Genomic DNA, 24,491 nt, shown 5'->3' on the forward strand with positions numbered 1-24,491 from the left:
GGGGCACCTTTTCCATTCACTGTAATTTTTCAAAGATTAATAGTGGCCCATAAAAATTACCTCTGCCAGTTCTTTCAATACCCTGGGATGTAATTCATCTGGCTCTGATTACATGAATTCATCAAAAGCTCTGTTACCCATTTCTATCTTGTGTTTCATCTCCCTGTTAGCAATTTTTTTTCTATTCCTCATCCAGAGATTGTTTTCCTTGATAGAGAAAGTAGAAGCAAAGTAAGAATTGAGTAGTTTTATCTTCTCACCATTGTCCATTACCATTTCTTATCCATCCCAAGCAGTGATCCTATTCCTTTTTTGAAGTTCTTGCCCCCAACATAGCTGGAAAACGCCCTTTTTGTTGTCTTTAGCATTTATCCAAGTTTCTGAGTTTTTGTGCTTTTAATACTATTCTTTTATAACTCAGCCACTCTTTTCCATTCATTCTAGGTTACCCTTGCTTTTTTATCCTGTACAAGTGTTTTTTAGGTCCAGATTGTTCAGTGAGCTCTCTATGTATACATATTCTCATCAGCTATTTCCTCTTTCCTTCTTCACTCAAATTGTGTTTATTACATCAAATTTTGTTCTTAAAAGCCTCCCTGTTCCTCATGGGCCTACATTCCCTATAACATTTTAGTTCATGGGACCCTACCTGTCTTTTTTCTAAACTCTGAAATCTACTCTTCCAAATCTAGCATGCATATCAGACTGTATCTGACTTTTCCATCTCTTAAGTGGCATGGCCAATTCCATTAAAGGTTCCCATAATTTCTAATTCAGCCACCATTTTCTCCTTATTGGTCGGAATGAAGTCTACAATAGCAGTTCTTCTTATTGCCTCCTCTACCTTTTGAAGAATCAAGTCAAGATATCAACTCCTCTGCTTTTATCAGATAGAGTTTTTATGGTTGTCTGCATAGTTGAAACTACCCATTATTAATATACCATTTCTCTGTTCCAGATTTGTGGGCTATTTAATAACATCATTATCCATTTCCTCCTTCTCTCTGTTTTTTTCCCTCTTATTTTTTTTCCTAATCCCTCTGTCTTTCCCTAACTAATGCTCTTCCCCATGCTTTCTCCCTCTGATTACTGGATTTTCCCATAAGAGTTCAGTATATCCTCTTATATACAAAATTACTCCACAATCCCTTTAAGCTAATCTATTCCTTTTCCAAAACCATAAATTACAAACCACCAAATCTCAGTGTTACCTCCAAAGTTGAATTTCCTTCTTTGCAGCAATATCACTAGTCTACTTTATTTGCCATACCCTGCATATTTGTGTATGTACAACTAAGGCAATTGTACCTGTAAAATAATTTCGTTTTTCATAAAGAAAATGTTATTCAGTGCATATGTTTTAAAGTATCATAAGGATGTTAAATGTTTTGTCAAAGCAGAGTCACCTAAATTAGTGAGGCCCTTGATTCATTTCTTATCACATAACTCAGTATAGTTTTTGAAAGAGAAACCCACATCTCATGTTCAACTTCTAGTTTGTTTTTTACTTTGGATTTGATTGAGAACAGGACTGAGAATCCTGATTCACTGTGATAAACTGTCAGTCTTCACTGGGAATATTTCAATAGGATAATTATAGTTTGTTTTTTAAACCATACCCTCATGACAAGTCTTGTATCTGCTTCTGGGTGCCCATACCCCAGGTTTGGAACCCCCTTGTACGAGATTCCTTCTGTGTCAAATAGTTCTTGATTCTGTCATACTTGACGTTCCCAATGTTTAAGACCTCAGTTCTGTTGATGTTTCTGTGTATATATGTTAAAGGGGTATGGGGCAAAGGGGAGGGAAGGTTTATAGAGCCGGATGACACCTTAGAGATAATCTGATCCAGGGCTTCTTAACCTGGGGTCTCTGGACACACATACCTCCTTCTCCCCTCCCCTCTCCACCCCACTCCCCTGCCACCAAGAAGTATATGGACAGATTTTGAAGTGTCCATGAATCTGAATGGGAAAAAAATTGCACCTTTATTTCTATATAAATGGCTTCCTTTATAATTCTACATATTTTATTTTATGCATTTAAAAATGTTTTTTTTTCTGAAAAGGGGTCCATAGGCTTCACCAGACTGCTGAAGAGGTCCATAATACAAAATAGGTTAAGAACTCTTGATTTAATACAGCCCCCTAATTTTGTAGATGAGGAAACTGAGACCAAAAAAGTTAAACATCTTCCCCGAAGTTACACAAGTAATAAAAGAGCAGAACTGAGTGTCTGACCTAGGTTCTTGGACTCCAAAACAAGTATTTTCTCCATTACATCATTTTTATTGGCCCCAGGCTCACGAACGCTCATGCACAGTTCTAGAGACAAACACCAGGTCAGGTAGCTGGTTCTTACACCCCCTCTCTTCCTGTCCAGTCCCTCCTGCCTCTCCCTTTGGGTAGTCTTAATAGTTCTTCCTCTTGTACCAGGGAGGATGAGGGAAATGTTGGTGCAAAACTCCCCCATTTGTCCTTGAACTTAGGCACAACAGAGGTAAGTGAGCAAGGACTTTTTCTGTTCTACACACACACACACACACACACACACACACACACACACACACACACGTCATGCTCAGGGTAGGGAGGGTACCAAATATTTCTCTCCCAAATATTTCCAGATTGCATTTTCTTCAAAAGAACTTTGAAAAGAGTTAAAAAGGTGATGCCTCCTCAGCATGAATTGTGACGCTTTCCACAAATCTGGGCTTTGTCTTGCTACAGGTTGGAGAAGTCAAGCCAGGTCCGCACCGTCTCCAGCAGCAATTTATTCTTCAAAGGGAGCCGGTTCCGATACAGGTAAATAGTGACAGTAAGTAGCAGTTAATGGACCTCTTTTCAGACCCTTCTCCAGAGAGCAGTCACTTGGTGTTCTTTGCCCTCTGAATTGAGAGATTAGAGGCTTCTACTGAAAATCCCAATTTTTCCCCTCATTATTCTGTCCCCATGTTTCCAGATGGCCTCCTGATTCCTTGCCTCACATTCCCTTGTTTGAGCCCTCAAACAAGACTTAGGGTTCCAAATAAAAATGCTCCTTCTCCTTCAGCTTACAATTTTGTGTCTCCTGGGATCAGTTCTTAAAATGTCTTTAATCTGGGATCATTCATTTTTATTTATGCTCTCTATGTGCCAGGCTCTATGCTAGGCTCTTGAGATACAAGTACAACAAATAAAACATTCCCTGCTTCCAGTGAGCTAACTTCGTAATTGGGTGGGGGTGTGTGTGCGGATTTTGTGGCTATGAGAGGCAGTTTCTTATAGTAGATATGAATACTGGACTTGAAATCAGGAAGACCTGACTCAAATCTTGCCTCATTAGGTGTATGACCTTGGGCAAGTCACTAAAACTTGTCTGCCTCAGTTTGCTCATCTGTAAAATGGAAATAGTAATAGCATCTACCTCACTAGGTTCATGAGATAGTTGTGAGGATCAAATGGGCATTTATGTAAAGTACTATGTAACTATTAGCTGTGATTGTGGGGTTTGGGTTTTTTGTGGGTTTTTTGGTGGAATGACACCTTTTCTCCCAAACTTTGCCTTGCTTTCCTGCATCCTATATGCCCACTGAAGAGAAGGTACATTATTCATTGCCAGGCCCGGAACATGACACAGCTCCCAAGGATGGGGAGGGAGGTGCCTCTATGGGTAACTATCAGGGGATTTGGAACTTCTATACGCCATCAAGCAAGCCTTTCTCAGTGACTAGGCTATTATAAAAGATGCCATTACCTTTCATCACGACTTAGTCACTCTGCCTGCAACCCTGGCAGTGGCAAAGATTAGGGGGACAGAGGAGTGGGTTGCCTCACACCCATCCTGTTGGGATAGCTATGGTAATCTGTGGACCCAGTCCTTACATGTTTTTTCACTTCTTGTTGCTGTTTTTCATTCTCAAATTGCTTTCAGTGGCCGAGTGGCAAAGGAGGTGATGGAATCTAGCGCCAAGATTAAAAGGGAACCACCAGAAATACACAGGTAAGAGGAGTAGGGACCCTCCCAGAGCTAACTCCTAAAGACTAGCGCGTTGGAGGAGTGAGCCAGAAGTCATCGGGGTCCTGGATCCCCTCTCCCCCCCCCAACAAAGGCCCTTGGTAGAAGACAGTAAAGGAAGTCCAGTAGGATGGGTGGGGAACTCACCCAGGCAGATTCCATCCCCCAGAGAGTGGGCAGGTTTAGGCTTAATTGTGGAGCACTTGTGAGTTCTCAAAGAGGCCCAAGAAGTCCTGTCTTCCTGGAATAGGGAAAGCTCTACATGGTATTCCCCAAAAATGGGAATCTGGATTCAACCAGTCTAAAGTCATAGACATTCATGCACTCTATGCTTTGGTGAAAACTGTATCCAGGATTAGAGGATCTGTCTCAAGACATGGGATAGGATGGACATGACGGGGAGCCAAAAGCAGGAGGCCCTGAGCAAGGTGTCCCCAAAGCATTGTCCTTGGTGGAAGAACACTGTGTTCCTTTCAAGGAACTTGTAGAAACCCTTGCTGTCAATCTTCTGAAACAGCTGATCCAGATAACATTTTCCAGGGCTCCCAGAGCCCAAGTCAGCATCATGCTTCAGAAAGGACCGATCAGTTTCTCCAAGACCCAACAAAAAGATCTGTTGTGTCTGTAGTTGTTCATTTTAAAAGGCTGGATACTGGCCCTCTCTAACTGGAGAGGCAGTGGATCAGGGTGGGAGTATACAATTGGTCTGAGTTACATGGAGGCAGACCCTATAAACCACATTGGGGCATTTGGGGATACCCAGATCTGAGAGAAGTGCCCCTCCCTCCCCTAGGTTGCAATCTTCTGTGTTCTATCATTATTCTGGAACCAATCGATTATTCAATCAAGTTTTAATTTATGCTTCCCATTTGCCAGGCCCTGTGCCAGGCTCTGAGGATACAAGCACAACAAATAAAACATTCCCTGTTTACCGTGAGTTTACATTCTAATGGAGGAGACAAGTACATGTTAAAATGTATACAGCTTAAAGTTCAGAAAGAGAGAAATTAAATATTAGGTAGTTTGGTAGGGAGGCACTATCCATTCATTGAAGACTCAGGAAAAGTTTCAACCAGAAGAAGGTGACCAAATTGCAGTCTTAAAGGAAGGGGGACTCTAGAGGATGGAGATAAGGAGGAAATGTATTCTAAGTGTGTTCGCACAGCCAGTGTGAAAAGCACAGTGGTAGGAGAAGGATTGTCGTGAGATGTATACAGAGAGACCAGTTTGTCTGGATTGCAAAGGTTGGGGGTAGGTGGGGAATAACATCCAATGAAACTGGACATATAGGTTAAGGCCAGGTTCTGAAATGCTTTAAGTACTAAACAGAGAAGTTTATATTTTATCCTAGATGCAATAGGAGTCAGCTGGTGTTGGTGCAAAACTCCCCCATTTGTCTCTGCCTAGAGGAAAGATTGAGCATAAGGGGACTTAGGTCCTTTAACTGTGCATTTGTCTAGAACCTGAAATCACAGAGAAGCAGAGGTGCAGTGAAAGAGAATGAGACATATGTGGCCAGGCAATTCATGCAGCTTTCTGGTCTTCCTAACCCCCTACCCACAATCCCTCCCTGCCCTTTGGCTTTTGGATTAAGAGGTTTTTCTTCTTCCACCTGTCCTCAGGGCCGGAATGGTGCCCAGCCGGAGCTGCCCTTCCATCACCCACGGACCAAGGTTGAGCAGCGTCCCCAGGACCCGCCGAAGAGCTGTTCACATCTCCATCATGGAAGGTGAGATTCTCCTTGGGTAGGGGGAGATAAACGGTCCTTCACTGTTCACACCGTTGAGGCAACATATGATGGGTAGAGCACTGGACTTGAAGTCAGAACGACCAGCGTTTAAATCCCACCTCAGACACTTATTAGCTATTTGCTTATGGGCAAGTCACTTACCCTGTACCTGGATTTCATCTTCAGAATGAGGATGGTTGGTCTTGGTGGTCTCTAAAGCACCTTCCAGATCTAAACCTATGACTCTCTGATCAACTTCTGGGATTCCTCTCTTAATATTTGAGTGTGGCATTTCTGAGCTTCTAGCTTTTCTGAAAATGGGACAGGTGCCATTAGAAGCAGCTGCAAGTTTCTTTCAGTGGAATGAGACTGTAATTGTTAAGGATATCCCATGGCTCTGAGAAAAATGGTTCCACACACAGACACATACATACACACACACACAGACACACACAGACACAGACACACACACACACACACACACACACACACACACATACACTTTCCATCTTGGGGAGCCAAATGGAAGAAACAGAGGAAATAGGGAGTGCCTCCTTTCTCTTCCCTCCGTGGAAAAACTTTTCCAAGCCCAGGCCTAAACGTATGGCACTTCTCTGTATTTGGCTTTGGGATCTGATTCTATCTGAGAAACTGAGAGTCACTTTAGGCCCACCCCAGTAATGAAGGTATACTAAGCGGCACAGGGAAGCAGCTTCCTGTGAAAAAATCAGCTAACAGCACCAGTCACATGCCAACCAGCTCTTGTGAATGCTGACTGTCTATCCCTCTGTCTGCTTAGTGGAGCCAGAACTCAAGACCATCACATTTGGGGTTGACTGATTACTCTGATGATTAGAAAGAAACTTGCAGATCCCAGGGAGTTCCTGACTTATTTCTCACATTAAAGAAACCTCACAAAAAAAATTTTTTTTTAAAAGAAAAAGAAACCTCGCTTATTTTGCCCTGTTTTGATCAAATCTCCATACCCTAATGAGACAGCCATTGAGGCAGAAAACAAGGTAAATAGAAATTGGTTTTGTTCTGTATTATTCAAATAATTACCTTAACTTCTGGCTTCTTGGCTTCATTTGAGTGGTAGAGATGTAACTTTTTGCCACTTGAATCCCTCATCATTATTCCTGGAAATCCAGTCTATTTCAGTCATTCTATACTTGCTCTTTTGTCCTTCCCCTCCCTTCAGAGAAGAGTGTGAATGTGTCTGTGTGTCTATAGGTCTTCATTGAACTGGCTGTTCAGATAACGAAGGCCAAAACCTCCATAGTCTCCTGGGGGTTAACACAATTTAGGGGGTTGCTCTGACTGTTACTCCTTGGCCGCTGGTGCTAACCCAGCCCCTCCTGCATGCTGAGGAAAGGCGGAAAGTTTGGTACATTCTCCCTGAATGGCAGTGGTCTTTTTTTAATAGGCTATCGGAAGGTCTCAAAGAGCAAGAACAAAAATAGCTAGCTAGCACGGCTTCAGCCTCGTCTCCCTCTGTGATCATAGGGAGCTGTGTGCTCTGTTTCTGAGAATTCCTAAAAATGGTGGCCTCCTCAGAAGAGACCGAACTACCAGCGAGAAAAAAGACCCCTTCTCCACTCTTGGTGGAAGTTGTATGATGGGTGACACTACTCAATTCAACAAGTTAACAAGGCTTCGTTAAGCAATTACTCTGTGCCAGGTGCTGCTCCAAAGGAGCTTACAACCTAACAAGGGAAGAAGAAACATAAAAAGATGCTCAAAAGCTGGGGTGGGAGATAGGAGAGGAGAGAGAAGTTGCTTGTGCAGGGACATGGTAAAGTTATGAGTGGAGCCCAGAGAGGACTACTGCTGTGTATTTCAGGTATTTGTCATGCCTTTAAGACTCTCCTCCAGCCCTCCACTTTGTGGTATGGAAGTGGCCTTGGGTTCTCAGAAGAGAGGAATGAAGACATGGCTGGCCCAAGCGCCTTCTTTGAAATGGAGGTTCTGGGAGGAGCCAGCCAAGCAGAGGAAGGGGCCCACAGGTGAAGAGGCTGCAGAACTTCCAGGGAAAGTCATGAGTGGAACCCAGAGAGAACTACTACTGTCTGTTTCAAGGATTTGTCATGACATTATGACCCTCCTCCAGTGCTCCTCTTTGTGGCACAGAAGTGGCCTTGGGTTCTCAACAGAGGTGGAACAGAAACTCTGGCGACCGTTAATCAAGCCAACAGGCAGCTGTAGGCCTTGTAGGGAGCTGTGGTTATAACTGTGATCTGAGCCCCAGCTTATCTGAGAGACTTGTCACATGATTAGTTACTTAGCCACAACATCTCTTAAGAGATCACCTGCTAGGAAAACATTGTACACAGTGACAGCAACATTGTGCAGTCATCAGCTATGATAGACTTAGCTCTTCTCAGCAATACAATGATCCAAGACAGTTTCAGAAGACTCATAATGGAAAATGCTATCCACATCCAGAAAAAGAACTATGAAGTCTGAAAGCAAATCTCATTTCTTTTCACTATTTTCATTTTTGGGGTTTGTTTGTTTTTTTCGTGGTGTTTCCCTTCTGTTCTGTTTGTTCTTTCACAACACGACTAATGTCGAAATACGCTTAACATGATTGTACATGTAAAACCTATATTAGATTGTCTGCTGTCTTGGGGAGGGGAGTTGAGAGGGAGAAAAATTTGGAACTCAAAATCTTATAATAAATGAATGTTGAAGACCATCTTTACATGTAATTGGAAAAAATAAAATACTATTTACAAAAAAGAGAGAGAGATCACCTGCTCCACATCGTAGAGGAATTCTATCTCAGGAAGTTGAGAGATCCCTTTTTAAATTATAGATTATTTCACATACTGAAATAAGGTATGACATAAAAATTCAAAGATAGGACTTTGGATAGGCATTTCCTTTGGTCCAAATTATTCAACAACTTGTGAATACCTGGAGGTGAACAGGACTGGTAGCCTAAGCACCATCCACTGTAAAATGGGAATGAGAGGCTATACTGTTTGGTAGTCAGACTATCTCTGATACTTAATAGCTTTGTGACTATGGACAAATTACTTAACTTCTCTAATGATGTTTTTTCATTTCTAAAATGGGAATGATAATAGCTGTGGGTACTTTGGAAGAAAAATACTTCACATTTTTGAGCACAAGCCTACTAGAGATAATTTTGTTGATTAGATTATTCTAATTATAAGCATATCTGCTTAAATAGAGAAAATCCAAAGGGACGGAAATCCATCCTGACTTTGTAAACCTCTCTGTGACATAAGCCATTTTCAGTTACAATTTATAGTACAGGTAGGTTCTGATTAGTGTGAATATTGCCCCCCACTCCTCTGCCAATGAGATCACATGTATTTGAATTCATATTGTTAAAAATTATAAATGTGTAAAGTATGGAAATATGGAGCACAAATTCAAATTCTATGAATTCTTCAGGGGATTTGTTATTCCCACCAATCAGGACCTTGCTGTATTTAACCCTAAAAGGGGCAAAATCCCACAATAAGTTAAACATAGTTACAAAGTTCACGTGAAAGTTTAGGTAACAGTTTCGATTCATCAAACATCAAACATGCATCCTACAGAAGAATCATTTCCCTAAATCCAGTTAAGGGTGAAGATAGGTTAATAACCTTACATATATTCAGGTGTCCCTGCTCTAAATTGGCTACCATGCTTATCCATTTTGTAGAACCTTAGTGGTTTTTTTCTTAAATTTGTACCTGGTTTCCTCTTAAAGTAGTTTGGTATTTGGTAAATATAGGCCCTGGAGTCAGGAGGACCAGAGTTCAAATCCAGCCTCAGACATTTACTAGCTGTGTGACACTGGGCAAGTCACTTAATGCCAGTTGCTTCAAAAAAAAAAAAGGTACAGATGACACAAAAATTTCAGTGTGTAGTTTCAGAATTGGTAGTTAAAGAAAGTGATTTCCTTATCCCAATTAGACCAAAAACTTCAGATGAAAGGGCTGTCCTAATAGAGGAATCTCAGCATCCTTTCACAGTATTATCTCCAGGGTTGCTATCAGACCCAGATGAGATGTTTTCAGGATGCTTGCAAGGTTTAAAGCACTATAATATTATCAGTAATTATCATTAGCCTTACCCAAGATGGGCATGTTATCCAAATTCTTAAAAATAGAAGCCCACAAGGGCAGCTCGGTATCGCAGTGGATAGAGCACTGGCCCTGGAGTCAGGAAGACCTGAGTTCAAATCCAGCCTCAGACACATAACACTAGCTGTGTGACTCTGGGCAAGTCACTTAAACCCAATTGCCACACACACACACACACACACACACACACACACACACACACACACACAAATAGAAGCCCAGAATTGCTGGAGACCTAAGCTTGGTTGTGAATACACAGAGGATTTGAGCTTTAAAGCTAACAGTGAAAGAGAGTTGGTTCAGGGTCCTGGCAAGTAGTCTGAGGGGTAGAAAGTCCAGGCAAAATCTGGGCAGAGACATGCTTCCTTTACTCTAGGAAATGAATGGAAAGGAAAAGATATGGCTTTCAAGTGCTGAGTACATACAGCAAAAATTAATCCTATGGAAAGAGGGACAGCTTTATTCCCAGGAGTTCTTTGGAAACAGAATCACTCCAGGGTAGATAGATTTCACTTCTGGAATTCGGCTGAATGGGGAGGATATGTGACAGCCACAAAGAAAAGACCATTGACTCATCTCATCACGGGCTCAAGAACCAAAGGTCAGGTACTAACCAGCTAAAACCCCAAGGAATTCATGTATATTGGAAAACTGGGCTCTGTGCTTTGTCCAGGATTCCCAACAGTTTAGAAGTGGCTTATCTCAAGTTTAAGAAGAGGGAAGAAAGGAAGGGTGGAGCTATACACTGTTTTGTTGATTTCCTGAATCCCTGAAAGGGAATTTCACCCAACTTGAAGCACACCTCAGCCTGGCCAGTCTGGGGTGACACCATCTTCCAATGCATCAATGTTGCCAAGGACTCCGAAAACAGCATCAAGAATGTGGATGAGGCATCCACTTTCTCTTGGGTTAGGGCCACTCTTGTACCCTTGATAAAGCCTTTTACAGGGGCAGCTAGGTGGCACAGTGGATACAGCACCGGCCCTGAAGTCAGGAGGACCTGAGTTCAAATCCGACCTCAGACCAAACACTTGACACTTACTAGCTGTGTGACCCTGGGCAAGTCATTTAACCCCAATTGCTTAAAAAGAAAAAAAAACTGCAAAAAAAGGAAAAAGATAAAGCCTTTTACGTTATCCCTGCCCAGCTTAGCTATTCCATGACCTTCCCAGGACAAACGGTGATAATGTCTGATTCCCCCAAGATGATCCTGGGTTGAAACAGAAATTTGTAGCGAAAGGGAAATAGCTTTTCCAGCAGAAGATAACATCAGTTTAAGTGAAAAGGAACCTAACACAAAATCCTCAGGGAAAAACTCATCACACTCCAGGCTGCAGTTACCAGAAATACTCTTCAAAGAGGGTGTATAGTAATCCAGCTGACAGAGCAGGGGCATGCATGTGCCCAGGGCACTCATCTGCATGGGCTGAGCTATTGGTCTGAGCCAATCCAAGCACCAGCCTGGAATTTGTTCCTGGTTTGCAACGAATAGATCTCATGGCAGCATTTATCTAGAATACTGATGAAGAAGCTACCAATAAAACAACTCAGATCTTGTGCCCGTCATTAGAGTTGAGGCCCCTTGGGAGCCACAAAAACAAGATCCCTCTTACCAATGCCTGTGCTTGAGCCCAGCTTACTGAATACTCCCCTCTTGGGAGCTCTCCCATTCACCACAGCTCTACCCTGCCTGATCTGAGAGTAGGGCTCATTGAAAACTCTTTGCTCCTGGCTGGCTTCCCCTCCGTTCTTGGTACATGGATTGCTTTTCCAAAAGGAGCACTGAATGCCTGAAGTGGTGATTGTCCGTCTCCCAAGGATCAGCATGGGAAAGAGCCTGATAAAGATTCAGACCAAAGTTCCAGTTCAGCTCCGGCTGACTAACCATTGTCAGCGGTCCATGAGTGTGCGTGTCCTGAGAGTGGGACCCAGGCTACAGGGAAGGATCCTGGGGGTAGTGCCTCGGAGCATTGTGAAGGTCACTGCCGGCCAAGGAGATCGTCTGGAATGCCTCCGAGGTAATAACAGATGATACCTTTTTGTTCTGTCCCGTTGCAGCACCTTAGATCTTAACTAGGATGGGCCAACACAAATTCCTCTTTCTCTTTATTTTCTCCTCCCCCTCCCCCCCTTCCCACCTCAGGCACCATCTCAGAATGCTGGATTTGACAATGACCTTGAGGCCTTTTCTGAGATGGTAAAAGCCAAACCCTCAGTCCTCAGGCAGACACAATAACATTATTGCCGGGGCTTCCTGGCAAAAGCGAGAGCCAGCCCACCATGCAACTTGGACTGGGTGCCTCCAACCTCCATTCTTACTCAGATGTTTAATCCCTGTTCCCTCCCCCAGCATTCTCAAAGCCCATTCCCGGACCAAGCTGAGCCTTTTCTGAAGTGGCTGCTAATCAGCTGTATTAGTTGTGCTGTGGAAGCAGGGAGGGCTCTGTACTGTCCTTGTAAGGGTATGGGCACGTTGCCCTAGAATACTCCAGGGTGTCAGGCAGTTGCTGCCAGGTACCTTCTGTACTAGTCAAGGGTGAGGTGAGATGAGAAAGGGAAAGGAAATGAAGAGATGGAATGGGAAAGGAAGAGAGTTGACAACATGCAGCTCTCAGGTCATTAGGGCCACTCTTCATGAATCCATCACTGCCCCCACCCTCTACCCCTTTGCTTGCCAAGTTGCACGAGCAGGTCAAGACGAGGAAACTGTACTGAGCAAAATGGATATGCTACGTCAGGAAGATCACAGTCTGATTAGTGATACTGGATGGGGCCTGTCACCTTCACACTGTTTCAGGACAATTTCTCAGGCAGTTAACTGAAGGCAGTAGGCTACCAGCCTAGAGGTTGGTTCATATCTGTTGCCTCCCATTAAATTTAGAGTCATTTAGCACACTCAGCTCAGCCACTGAGCAGCGCCACGTAGCAGAAAAAAAACATCTGGCTAGATGTTGAGACCTAATTTTAGTCCTACCACTGCCACAAGCTCCTTGTCCGGCCTTGAACAAAGTCCACTAATTTCGTTTTCCTCATCTATAAAATGGGATGTGTAACACCTACCCTGGAAACATTGAGGTGGTGCAGTGGATAGAGTGCTGGGCCTGGAGTCAGGAAAACCTGAGTTCAAATCCAGCCTCAGACACGTGCCCATAGCTAGCTATGTGACCCTGGGCAAGTCACTTAACATCTTTTTGCCTTAATCCACTGGAGAAGGAAATGGCAAACGACTCCAGTATCTTTACCAAGAAAGCCCCATGGACAGTATGGGCCACAGGGTCATGAAGGGTCAGACGCGACTGAACAAGAACAATAAGAACCCCACCACCTACCCTGCCTATCTCACAGGGTTGTAAAGATGAAAGAGGGGAAAGATGTGGAAGTGCTTCAAAAGCTATTAAACACCGCGAAAATGGGAAACACACTCTCTAAGAGCCGCTCACCATATATAGCTTAAGACAGATGATTAAACTCTGTCATGTGTGCCAAAGGTAGGTAGAGTGTAAGAAGTAGAGCACAGTGGGAAAGTGACTGTACGAGCCTAAGGCTAATGTCCAGAGCATGGACATGAGAAGAGAGACAAGAAGGGCATGCCCTAACAGCCTCAATCTCCTTTTGACCGTCCATTTTCCTCTTGACCCTTCCTCTCTCCTCCCTGGAACCTGGGCGACCAAGCAAGAGCTTTCAGGAGCAGTCTTCTAGGACTCAGCTAAGCCATTCACACCAGCTCCTCGTGTGGCTATATATACACAGCCACTTCTCAATCCAACCGATGAATAAAAAGCTTGTCCTGAAGGAAAAAAGACCTATGGACCAATAAAATTCGAGAGCCACTAATAGCTTTTGAAGCACTTCCACATCTTTCCCCTCTTTCATCTTTACAACCCTGTGAGATAGGCAGGGTAGGTGGTGGGGTTCTTATTGTTCTTGTTCAGTCGCGTCTGACCCTTCATGACCCTGTGGCCCATACTGGCCACACTCTTGGCTTCCGATTTTGCACTTGAGCTTCTTAGATGGAGTCTTTGCCTGGACCCTTCCCCGCTAGCCAGGGCAACACCCCAAGGATTCAAGACTTAGCTGTCGCTGGTAAAATGAGGGTGGAATCTGGGTCACTTCCCTTCTCCACCATAGCTAGCTGCTGGATCCAGGTCTAGGGCATCATCCTGACAGATCAGACTGTTTTATCGATAGTCCCATCAGGGCTCAACCTGAAATGTATCCAAACCTGTGTCTAGACCTACAGTAGTCCCCAAGAATGGCATTTACTTTTCACTTTTATTGGTCCACATGACTTTGTCCTTAAGGACCATTCTACGCCATACACTACGCTTAAGTACTGGGGAGATAAATAAAAGCAAAAACAGTCACTGGCTTCAAGGAGCTCGGTCTAATGGTGGATATAACATGCAAACAATAATGTACAAACAAGCTCTATACAGATTAAATTTGAAAGAATCAAGAGGGAAGGCACTGGAATTAAAAGGGATCAGGAAAGGCTTCTTATAAAACATGAGATTTTAGTTGGGACTTGAAGGAAACCAGAGAAGGTGATGAAGAGAGAGAGAATTAAAGGCATGGGGACAGTCAGTGAAAATGCCCAGAATCAGAAAATGAGAGCCTGATGCAGGGAAGCACCAGAAGGCCTATGTCACTAGGTCACAGAGTGGGTCAGGTATAAGAAGACCCCATGAGGGGGCGGGGTCATGAAGGGCTTTTAATGCCAAACAGAACTTTTCATTTGATCCTGGAAACAGTAGGAAGCCACTGGAGTTCACTGGTGGCCAAATGGCAGATGGACCGGAGTGGGCAGAGACTTGAGGCAGGCAGACCCATTAACAGGCTATTACAATGATCTATGCATGAGATGAGGCCTTGAACCTGGGTGGTGACAGTATCAGAGGAAAGAAGGGGGCATATTATAGAGATGTTACAAAGGTAAAATATACAGGCCTTGGTAACAAATTGAGTTTGGTGATGCCCTCAACAGTAATAGGGAAGTTGGGAAGAGTGGAAGGTTTTTGGGAAAAGATAATAAATCCAGTTTTGGACGTGTTGAATTTAAGACCTCTACAGGACATCTGCTTTGAGGTGTCCAATAGGCACTGGGAGATGCAAAACTGGAGGTCAGCAAAGAGACTGGGGGTGGATAAGATTTGGAAATCATAAACATAAAAATGATCATTGAATCCATAGGGGCTGATAAAATCACCAAGTGATACAGTCTAGAGGGAGAAGAGGGCCTAGAATAGAGGGGAACAGCCATGATTAGTGGGCATACCTCAGTGATGACCCAGCAAGGGAGAATGAGGAACCAAGAGTAGTTTCACAGAAACCCAGAGAAGAGAGTATCGAGAAGGATGAGGACTGAGCCATTAGATTTGTCCATCAGGAGATCTTTGGTAACTTTGGAGAGTGCCATTTTGGAAGCCAGGCTGTACAGTTAGAGGGGAAAATGGGAAGGAAGTGGAGTCACAGGAATAATATGGATGGAGCAAAGATTATCTTATCTTTTTACATGTCCATAACAGTGCTCAATACTGTTTAATTCACATGTATTGAATTAGAGGGATTGGGAAAGAACAGCAGATCACATGTCCCATTTCCTGGTAAAAGAAATGGACAAGGTGGGCTCAGGGCCTCGGGGTTCAGCTGAGGACATCTTTCTTGGGAAATGGGGGAAAAAAGTCTACTTCTACTGTCTATCTGAATGTCCTCACTACCTATGCCCCCTTCTACCTTTCCAGTTTTCTTACCTTTTACTTACCAACATGTACTCTTTGAGCCAGTGACATTGGCTTCCTAGCTGTACCATGAATAAGACATTCCATCTCATGGCTCTATTTTCTCTGGCTGTCCTTCAAGCCTGGAACGCTCTCCTTCCTCCACTACAGCTTCCCTTAAGCCCCAACTAAAATACCCCCTCCTACAGGAAGTTTTCCTCTAACCCCTCTCTATTCTAGTGCCTTCCCTATTGTTTTCCTGTATATAGCTTGCTTTGTATAGATTTGTTTGCACATCGTCTCTCCTATTAGATTAAGTTCTTGAGAACAGAGATGGGTTTTTTGCTTCTTTTTATATCCCTAGCACACAGCACAATGAGTGGCATATAGCAGGCACTCAATGTTTATTTTTGATTGATTGAACAAATGAGCAGATGTAGGAGCTATTCCAGAATACTTAGTATTTGCGTCTGTCCATGGATTTGTCCGGTATATCCTTAATAGTAGCAGGAGCTTTGAAACCAATGATTCCCTGCTAATAGCCTGAGTACTTACCAAGGCTCTCCCAATAAAATGTCAAGGCTCATGAACAGATCCTGTACCCTTGTGCCATAAGGAATGAGGAGAGAGGGATATACAGAACTTGCACCTTTAAAAGGGCTCAAAGCAATAGAAACCTCATTACATCAGGGAGTAGTGAACTGATTTTTTTGGTCTGGCAACCACTCTCTAAGTTTCCTTATCTGTAAAGGAGGAAGTACTGTAGAACAGTAGGGGTCCACGAATGTCCCATTAACAGGGTATTGATAAGAAACTGTGCTTCAGATTGCATGGAGAACTCTTGCTGCTACTGTCCTGAGTATGCTATTTCAATGAATGCCTTTGCTTTGAGCTGATTGTATCCTTTGGCTGGCTCAAAACAAGCAAAACACATTGATAGGGGCTCATACGCCATAGTTTTAAGACTACATACCCACAAATCCTTGAGCCTAGAGTGGTTATCTTAACAAGAGACCCAACCTGTAAGTTCAAGTTAGGGTGTTAGCCCAGAATGGGCCACTGCAGGTAGGGTATGGCTTTGCAGGAATGTTGTGGAAGAAAGTACGTACTAAAGCTTTAAGCATTAGAGAACTGTGAGCTATCATTATTACATTTATTAGTGACAAGGCATTCTTTCAGGTCTGCACTCAGAGGAACTTTGAGTAGGTGTTTTGTGGAAGTCACTTCTATATGCAATACATCCTTTTCCAACCCTAGTCCCCAAAACCACAGTCTAAGGTATGAATACCTTCCTGCCTTCAATTCCCAGTGCACCAAGGAAGATGACAAGGCAGTTCAGGAAATCCCTGGTGGTCAAGATATCCTGGGTTTGGCACTGCAATGGAATGACCATTAATTAACTAAATCTAGAACCAGAGGTAAAGAATGAAGTAGACTAGCTGTGATTACTGAAGTTGGTCCCTTTGGAGTGAAAAGAATTCTTTCGCATCTCCTCTAAATAAGCTGATGTTCTCAGGTCTTCTTCCCCATGTGGATCACTATGTCCAAGGACCTATAACAAAGCACAAAATTGGATCCCATTTTAAACCGCTAGCCAAAGATGCCTCTCGTGAAGCACACATGTTTATATGTTCTTCTTGCTCCTAGGTCTGGAATCCCTTCGGGACAGCGCTCACTCAACCCCAGTTCGATCCACCTCCCATAGCGACACCTTCCTGCCTCACGTGCGGAGCGGCCGGGCCGACAGTAGCGAGCGGGTGGCAGTGATAGCAGATGAGGCCTACAGCCCGGCAGACAGTGTGCTGCCCACACCCGTGGCAGAGCACAGCCTGGAGCTGATGCTGCTCTCAAGGCAGATCAATGGGGCCCCTTGCAGCATCGAAGAGGAGAAGGAATCAGAAGCCACCACCCCAACCGCAGCAGAAGTGGAGGCACTAGGGGGCGAGCTGAAGGCCCTGTGTCCAGGCCACAACAGGCCAGAAGCAGAACAGGTGAATAAGTTTGTTTTAAGTGTCCTCCGTTTGCTCCTTGTGACTGTGGGACTCCTCTTTGTTTTGCTTCTCCTCCTGATCATCCTTACTGAGTCTGACCTTGACATTGCCTTTTTCCGTGATATCCGCCAGACCCCTGAATTTGAACAGTTCCATTATCAATACTTTTATCCCCTCAGGCGATGGTTTGCCTGCAAAATCCGCTCGGTCGTGAGCCTGCTCATTGACACCTGAGAAGGTATGACTCCTCCCATTAACTAGCCAGGTGGACCGAGGAGATACCTGCTACTCGTTCCCAGCAATGGGACCCATCGCGGAACCATCGGCACATATAAGTCCTCCTCTCATGACTCCAAGTACACTGCAGCCTAGGAGGGTTGTTTCCTGGGAGAAGAAAGGGATAGGCTTGAGTCCTGCCTAAATAAACCGGGGAAACTCATTTTCTTCTGAAGTTCTTTCAAGAAAGACTCTGCGGTTCTGTTTTTCATCTTTCCAATTTGCAGGATAATTTCTGGTTTTGAATTTTGATTTTCATAGATGTGTATTATTTTGAAAGCATCAAATAAAAGAATTTATTTTATTATAACTAATGATTATTCCATTAGTGTCACCTGGCAGATGGGACACTAGTTAAGGACGAGCACTGTTGTATTCTGCAGGAGCCTTTGTAATGGTGCTACCGAGTGCTAGCGGACTGGCCACGGCAGCCTCAGAGGAACGTGTTTGGGGTGAAGCAGTTTCTAAAAAGGGGATTTGCTCAGGCTCCCTTCCCAGACACAACTTTTTCACTAACAGACATCTGCTTTGAATAGATTGGAAAGCTGGTTCACATAACCAACCCCTTTAGCAATTGGTCTGAGTTGGATTTATTTTTTTTCCTTTTCTTTTTTTTCAAATCTGAGCAGAGTGTGGGCATCTGAAGGGGCCACCGAAACAGCAGCAGCAGCAGCAGCAGCAGGGGTAGGGTAAGTCTGTTCCCTTAGACTAGAGCCTGGTGCACACCAGAGTGTATCTGTTACATGAATTCAGTCATCTGCGGATTTTTTCCCCCAAGCTTCAATCCTTTTTTCATTGGTCCAGAGGTATTAAAGTACTAAGGCAAATGAAGTACTGGCCATGGATTGCCCATTCAGGAATTTCAGGCAAAAGCAAAGGTAGCAGCAATCATAGTTTAGTTATCTGAAAGACCTTTGATTCAGTGGTACATATTTTGTACCCACCCAAAAAGGACACTTTCACAATGTATAATTTAAGAACCAAATGCCTTTTTGTTAATCACCTTTTTTTTTTTTACTTTGTGGAGTGAGCAAATAGAATCTGATTACAAAATGGTTCAAGGAAGAAATCGATCCTGAGGATGAAAAGCTTCCAGAAAAACAGAATTCCAACATCAGTATCCATGGAGGAGGCCAGAAGAATCAGTCAAGGGGAATTTCTAAGTCTAGAAGGTAAAAGAACTGGACTAAAAGTGTGGAGTCAATACTGGAATTCAGCCTTTTAGGGCCATCCTCTTCATCAGGAAAATGAAGGCCCACCGTCCTCACTGAGGGAAGCCTCAACAACACCTGCCTAAGACACGCAGGGAAGGCATACGCTCAGAAAGGCACAAGATCTTGCTTTCATCTCAGGGAGAGATTTCTAAGTTACATGGGGCCTAACAAACCTTATTACGGAAGACTCTTGGTGGCTGTGTTCCTGAGACAAATTTTAGATGGCAGCTGCTTCTACCCCTAGAGGGGGAGCAGAATGAGCAGTTTTCAAGCTAGATCTTCCCTCATTAGCTGCATACTCAGACAAACCAGCGAACAAACAGCAAATGAAATGATGAAATTGGATCCATGATTTTAATAGAAATCAAGGCTGTTGCACAAGCTTTTTTAAATACCATTTTATTGTTTTTATGAAAGATGCTTTTTCATCTATAACATTAAAAATCTTCTCCTGCTATTGTTGGCAGACCCAATTATATGCTAGGAGCAGGAGATATTAAGATACCTGTGACCATTTCCCTTTGGAAACCTCATGCTATGTGGTGACCACACCCCATGCTAGACTAAAGATGTCTGAACCCTGAAAGAACAGGATGATCTGGTAGAATAGATTGTCCTAGAGCCTTCCTGCCAGCAACACCCTTTTTAGCAGTGACCTCTGGACAGGGTGGCAAACAGACCAAGAATGATGGGAGAAAATAGAGGTCACTGAATACAAGTTTGGTTTCACATAAGAGTTGCTGCCATTTGTAAGAAGGCTTTTTAGCATAGGACTACAAATGAAAGGTAGACAATGTGAGAAGAGGCTGCCAGGAGCTAGGGGGCTGGTTTTAACATGGATATCTACTGTCTTATGCAACTTAGACAATTAACTTTTAGTGTAGTGTTCCTACCTCAGCCTGTAGTAACATGGTGTTTCTATGCAGCAAGTGATAGTCTCAAACCAGACCGTTTTCATTACACATTAAAGATGCAGTATTTCATTTTCTAATGTGTTCCTTGTGTCTAGAGTCCTAATGGTACAATAGTGCTACACCACTTCCAATTGTGAGATTTTGTCCATTGAACTGTTTTGTTTTTTTTTTTAAAAGAAGAGTTTAACCCAAAAACTATGGACAGAATTTTTTCCTTAGATTTACTTTTGAAATAGACTGAATAACAAACCTCCTTTGTCATTCACTTATGTCATATGGTGTTTCTCCCACACCTTAGTAATTGGTTGTGTTTTTAACTCAGTTTTATTATGTGTTCCACAAGGTCCCAATTTCCTCTTCCAATTAGTTTTATCTCATTATAGGAAAAGCATTGGTTTCCAGAGCTTTGTCCATCAGAGGAAACAAAACTCTTATTAAAGAATAGTGTACTGTGTCTTTAAGCAATAGAAGGTTAAACTACAACAAATGTGAATTTCTTAGTTTCATAAAAATAGATGTTAACCTTTCATGTGCCAAATCTTCAAAGTTACATTTTCCTTCAATTGATGTACCTTTTTCTACATCTGTAGTATGTAGTTATCACAAAATCATTGGTGCCATGAAGACTATTTTTTAAATTAAATAAATATTTAAATATCATGAAAAATGAATGAGTTTGTTTTTTTCTTGTGTCTTTTTTTTTTAATTCCAGCAAGTCTGTTAACAATGTAGTCAAAAATCATTTATCTTGTAAGTGGAACTTCACGCCTAACACGTTCTAGTGAAAGAGAAGTACTGTAAATCCCCTTCCTCAAACTATAGCTTACCTTATGGCCCTGCCTGGTGACAGTTGCTAGAACTTAGGAGAGAGGGCACCTTACTCTGACACCTGGTTTTATATGAATGAAGGAAATACCTTCTCTCTTCCTCCCCATTGCTTCCAGCAGTGACTGGAGAATGATAAAAAGCACAGGGAATGGACCAACCCTGTAAACAGGAGAGTAAAAAATGTCATTCCACCTAGAATCCAGTGAAGACCTCAAGTGCTTAGAAGCATTTTGAGATGACGGTTGTGGTTCCTGGGTTTCAGATGAATAACTCCAAGGAGGGGTAGTTAAAAGAGATCCCCAAAGTTAAAGTCAATTCAAATTCCAGCTGTACTACTTATTACCTGTTACGCCCCAGGGGCAAATCAACTTTCTTGAACCCCATTTCTTCATCTTGATAAAGATGAGATCAGATCAGATGATTTCTAAGGCCCTTTCAAGGCCTAAATCCTATGAAACATACTGACAACCTAGCATTCCTTTGATGGCCCTGCTTATGGTGTTTTAAGGCTTACATACAGCAGCTGGGACATAAGGGGATGTACTGTTCCATTTGGGAAGGACTATGGGAAAAGACAGACACCTAGCAATTAAAACTGAGGTACACACACACGTGTACGTTCGTAGGCTACTGTTCATCAGTTTGATTTGGGCCTTTCTGCAAAGAACTAAGACAAGGATCTGATATATTCATGGCACCCAGGAATGCCATAACTATACTTAACTTTCCACTGGATTCTTAGGTATTTTTAAAGGTAACCACAGACAAGACCAGGACACCACTGAATGAGGAAGGAAGACAGAGGTAAACAATCAAATCTCAAATAGAACAGCAAAAACAGGAAGGAGACTTGTTTGTATAAAGCTGTATAAATCCCACAGTAAGAATGGACACCAATCTAGCCACCAGAAAGGAATCTAGACCAGCAACTACTCAGCCTAACTTATATTCCAACAGGTTCCAAAAAGAGAAACTCCAACAAAAATAAATACCAAGGGCAGCTAAGTGGCACAGCAAATAGAGATCTGGTCTTGGAGTCAGGAGGATCTGACTTCAAATCCAGCCTCAGTCACTTGACACTTACTAGCTATGTGACCCTGGGCAAGTCACCTAAACCCAGACTGCCTCACCAAAAAGCAAAAATAAATAAATGCCAGAATTTCCCCCCACCTTTGTTTCAGCTCTGCATCTATCAGACTTTTTCTGTGGGTCTTTGTTTTTCAGTCTCTGTTATAAAGAGAAGACACTTTGGAGGAGAGGAAAACAGGAAACGTAAATGATGTAAAAATACAAAGTACCACTTTTTTAAAAAATTTAAACAGAGGGGCAGCTAGGTGGTACAGTGGATAGAGCACTGGCCCCGGAGTCAGGAAGACCTGAGTTCAAATCCGGACTCAGACCAAACACCTGAAACTTACTAGCTGTGTGACTTTGGGCAAGTCACTTAACCCTGACTGCCTCACTTAAAAAAAAAAAAGAAAGAAAAAATTTAAACAGCACAAATAAACAAATAGCCTAAGAGGTACATAATCTGAAATAACTCCAACCCACCCAGATTCAGAGTGGTTATTTTTTTTGTTTGTTTTGTTTTTGGCTAGACAATGGGGTTAAGTGACTTGCCCAGGGTCTCACAGCTAGTAAGTGTTAAGTGTCTGAAGCCGGATTTGAACTCAGGTCCTCCTGACTCCAGGGCCGGTGCTCTATTCACTGCGTCCCCTAGCTGCCCCTAAGAGTGGTTATTTTAAAAGACTGGAGGTATTAAATAAAGGAACAGATCTTATGTATCTGGAATGACATGTAATACCTCCTCTAGAATAATTCTGATTAGAAGACTAGATGATTTTTCAAGGTCTCTTCCAGCATGAGTCTAGAAATAAGTTTGGAAATTGCAAATCTAAAGACTTAAGACTAAGTCTCAATGAGGTCACAAAAACTTTAATACTGGTTATTCAAAACATCTTAGTACCTCAGAACATGTCTATATAAAACGTACATAAATCAGCCCCCTAAATCCTCACCCTCAACTTTCAGGGAAAAAAAACTCAAGATTTCTATTGCTTCTCCCAAAAAATGAAAGTGCATACTGCTCATTTTGGCATTATCACATTTACAAAGCAACTTACTGTGTTATAAGACTAGAAATCAATGCCCCTTGGGCATTACCTAAATCAAAATAATCCAATCTAGTCAAAGCAAAACCTTGGCAACTTTTTTTTAACCCTTAAAAACATGGATTCTCCCACTAGAATTCCCCCCAGCCAAAATATTCTGAGTTGGGTGCGTGACGTTGATGGAACAAACAGAGGCAAGGCACTCTTCACGGATAAAAGAGTGCACCAGCTCTCCGCTCTCATGGAACACATCTATGCTTCTTGGATGAGCCATGCTGCCAACAATAAAGCAGTCTTCTTGCTTTGGATCCCACACAGCTCTGAACCTGGTCAACCACCGTCCTGTGTTGTTGTTATGCCTGGTCAGAAAACAGTATTTTTCAAAGGGTGTAAGTATGTCAAGAAATAAAAAGAGTCATAGACCTAACATGGGCACAGAGAACACTGCTGCAAGGAGCTATCGATGCTCTGTCACATATCATTACAGTAACTTGTGTTGGCCTCAATTAGGAACAAAAGCCACACTTCTTTCATGGATACCTGCCTCTTCTGGGAGGCTTACGGGAAGAGCTCCCTGTTCATAATGGTAGTTCAAGACACCTTAACCAAGTGTTTAAATTAGCTGGTTGGTCAATGTAATCCTTAGTACTTCTATCTTGTAGCATTTCTGCAGAGGACATGACTTTAAAAATTGAAATTCTTTTGGGGCTAGGGTAAAGAAATGAGGCATTTTCTCATTCAATACTAAGGTCCTTAATAAATACCCTTTTTTAAAATATGAACCAAAGGGGCAGCTAGGTTGCACAGTGGATAGCATTCTGGTCTTGGAGGCAGAAAGACCTGAATTCTAATCTGGCCTCAGACACTTGACACTTACTAGCTGTGTGGCCCTTGGCAAGTCACTTAACCCCAACTGGCCTCACAAAAAAAAAAAAAAAAAAAATGAACCAAGGAGACTCGAATGCTATTCAGTAAACAATGAAAATACAAAGCCACAGAATATTCATTCACAGTAAATCTTAGGAAAAAGGAAAAGACACATGGTAATAAATATAAAGTATAAAAGTGCTTGATAAACAAATTAATGCAATTTAAAGAGGGAAACAGAGAAAGTTTCCCCTTTCAGACTTTCCCCCTAATATGCCTTTGAATTTTACTCTAATTATTTTTTTCCCCTACATTAATGCAGCTCCAAGGCAATGTGTCTGTTAACTTGTAGTTCAGAGAACGGGACACTGAGTGGTAAAGTGTCTGCCTAGTGCACAGTTCCTCAGCTAGTAAAGCATGAGAAGCAGGACCTGAACCTAGGTCTTCCTGACTCCAAGCCCACCCCTCTACCCATTATACCACACTGACTCTCTTAGCAAGAAAACACTGTGAACCACACAAATGATCAAAAACATCCAAACCAAGATGGAACACACACTCTCACTAGGCAAACCTGCAAGTCACAGTCCTCAGGGTAGGGACAGACACATAAAAAAGCAAAACATTCTCTATACTAAAAGGGGGATTACATTCTGTTGCAGGACAGGAGCAGAACAACACAAGAAAGCGCGCGCGCGCGCACACATACACATACACACACACACACACACACACACACACA

At 42.8% G+C, this 24,491-nt stretch overlaps 2 protein-coding genes and 1 long non-coding RNA gene across 6 annotated transcripts in view; 1 reads left to right on the top strand and 2 right to left on the bottom strand.

The window, feature by feature from the left end:
* Positions 1 to 17,826, top strand: part of FRMD5 (FERM domain containing 5) — a 362,872-nt gene extending 345,046 nt beyond the window's left edge. The window contains exons 11-14 of the mRNA XM_027870215.1: positions 2,730 to 2,804; positions 3,913 to 3,981; positions 5,619 to 5,725; positions 17,196 to 17,826. Coding sequence (XP_027726016.1) covers positions 2,730 to 2,804; positions 3,913 to 3,981; positions 5,619 to 5,725; positions 17,196 to 17,773 — 829 coding nt within the window. The 3' untranslated portion in view covers positions 17,774 to 17,826. The remainder of the gene's footprint in view (positions 1 to 2,729; positions 2,805 to 3,912; positions 3,982 to 5,618; positions 5,726 to 17,195) is intronic.
* Positions 16,711 to 21,821, bottom strand: LOC114049031. Its single transcript, XR_003569828.1, has 3 exons — positions 20,771 to 21,821; positions 17,822 to 17,923; positions 16,711 to 17,100 (listed from the first exon to the last, which is right to left on the bottom strand). It is a non-coding gene; the product is annotated as an uncharacterized LOC114049031 (long non-coding RNA).
* Positions 21,822 to 22,686: 865 nt separating this feature from the next.
* Positions 22,687 to 24,491, bottom strand: part of WDR76 (WD repeat domain 76) — a 43,566-nt gene continuing 41,761 nt past the window's right edge. For all 4 annotated transcript variants that reach the window (XM_027870205.1, XM_027870206.1, XM_027870204.1 and 1 more), the window contains one exon: positions 22,687 to 23,241. In XM_027870205.1, the coding sequence (XP_027726006.1) occupies positions 22,986 to 23,241 (256 nt within the window). In that variant the 3' untranslated portion in view covers positions 22,687 to 22,985. The remainder of the gene's footprint in view (positions 23,242 to 24,491) is intronic.

The sequence above is a fragment of the Vombatus ursinus genome, unplaced genomic scaffold (assembly GCF_900497805.2).
Source record: "Vombatus ursinus unplaced genomic scaffold, bare-nosed wombat genome assembly UNPS02014794.1, whole genome shotgun sequence".
Lineage (NCBI taxonomy): Eukaryota > Metazoa > Chordata > Mammalia > Diprotodontia > Vombatidae > Vombatus > Vombatus ursinus.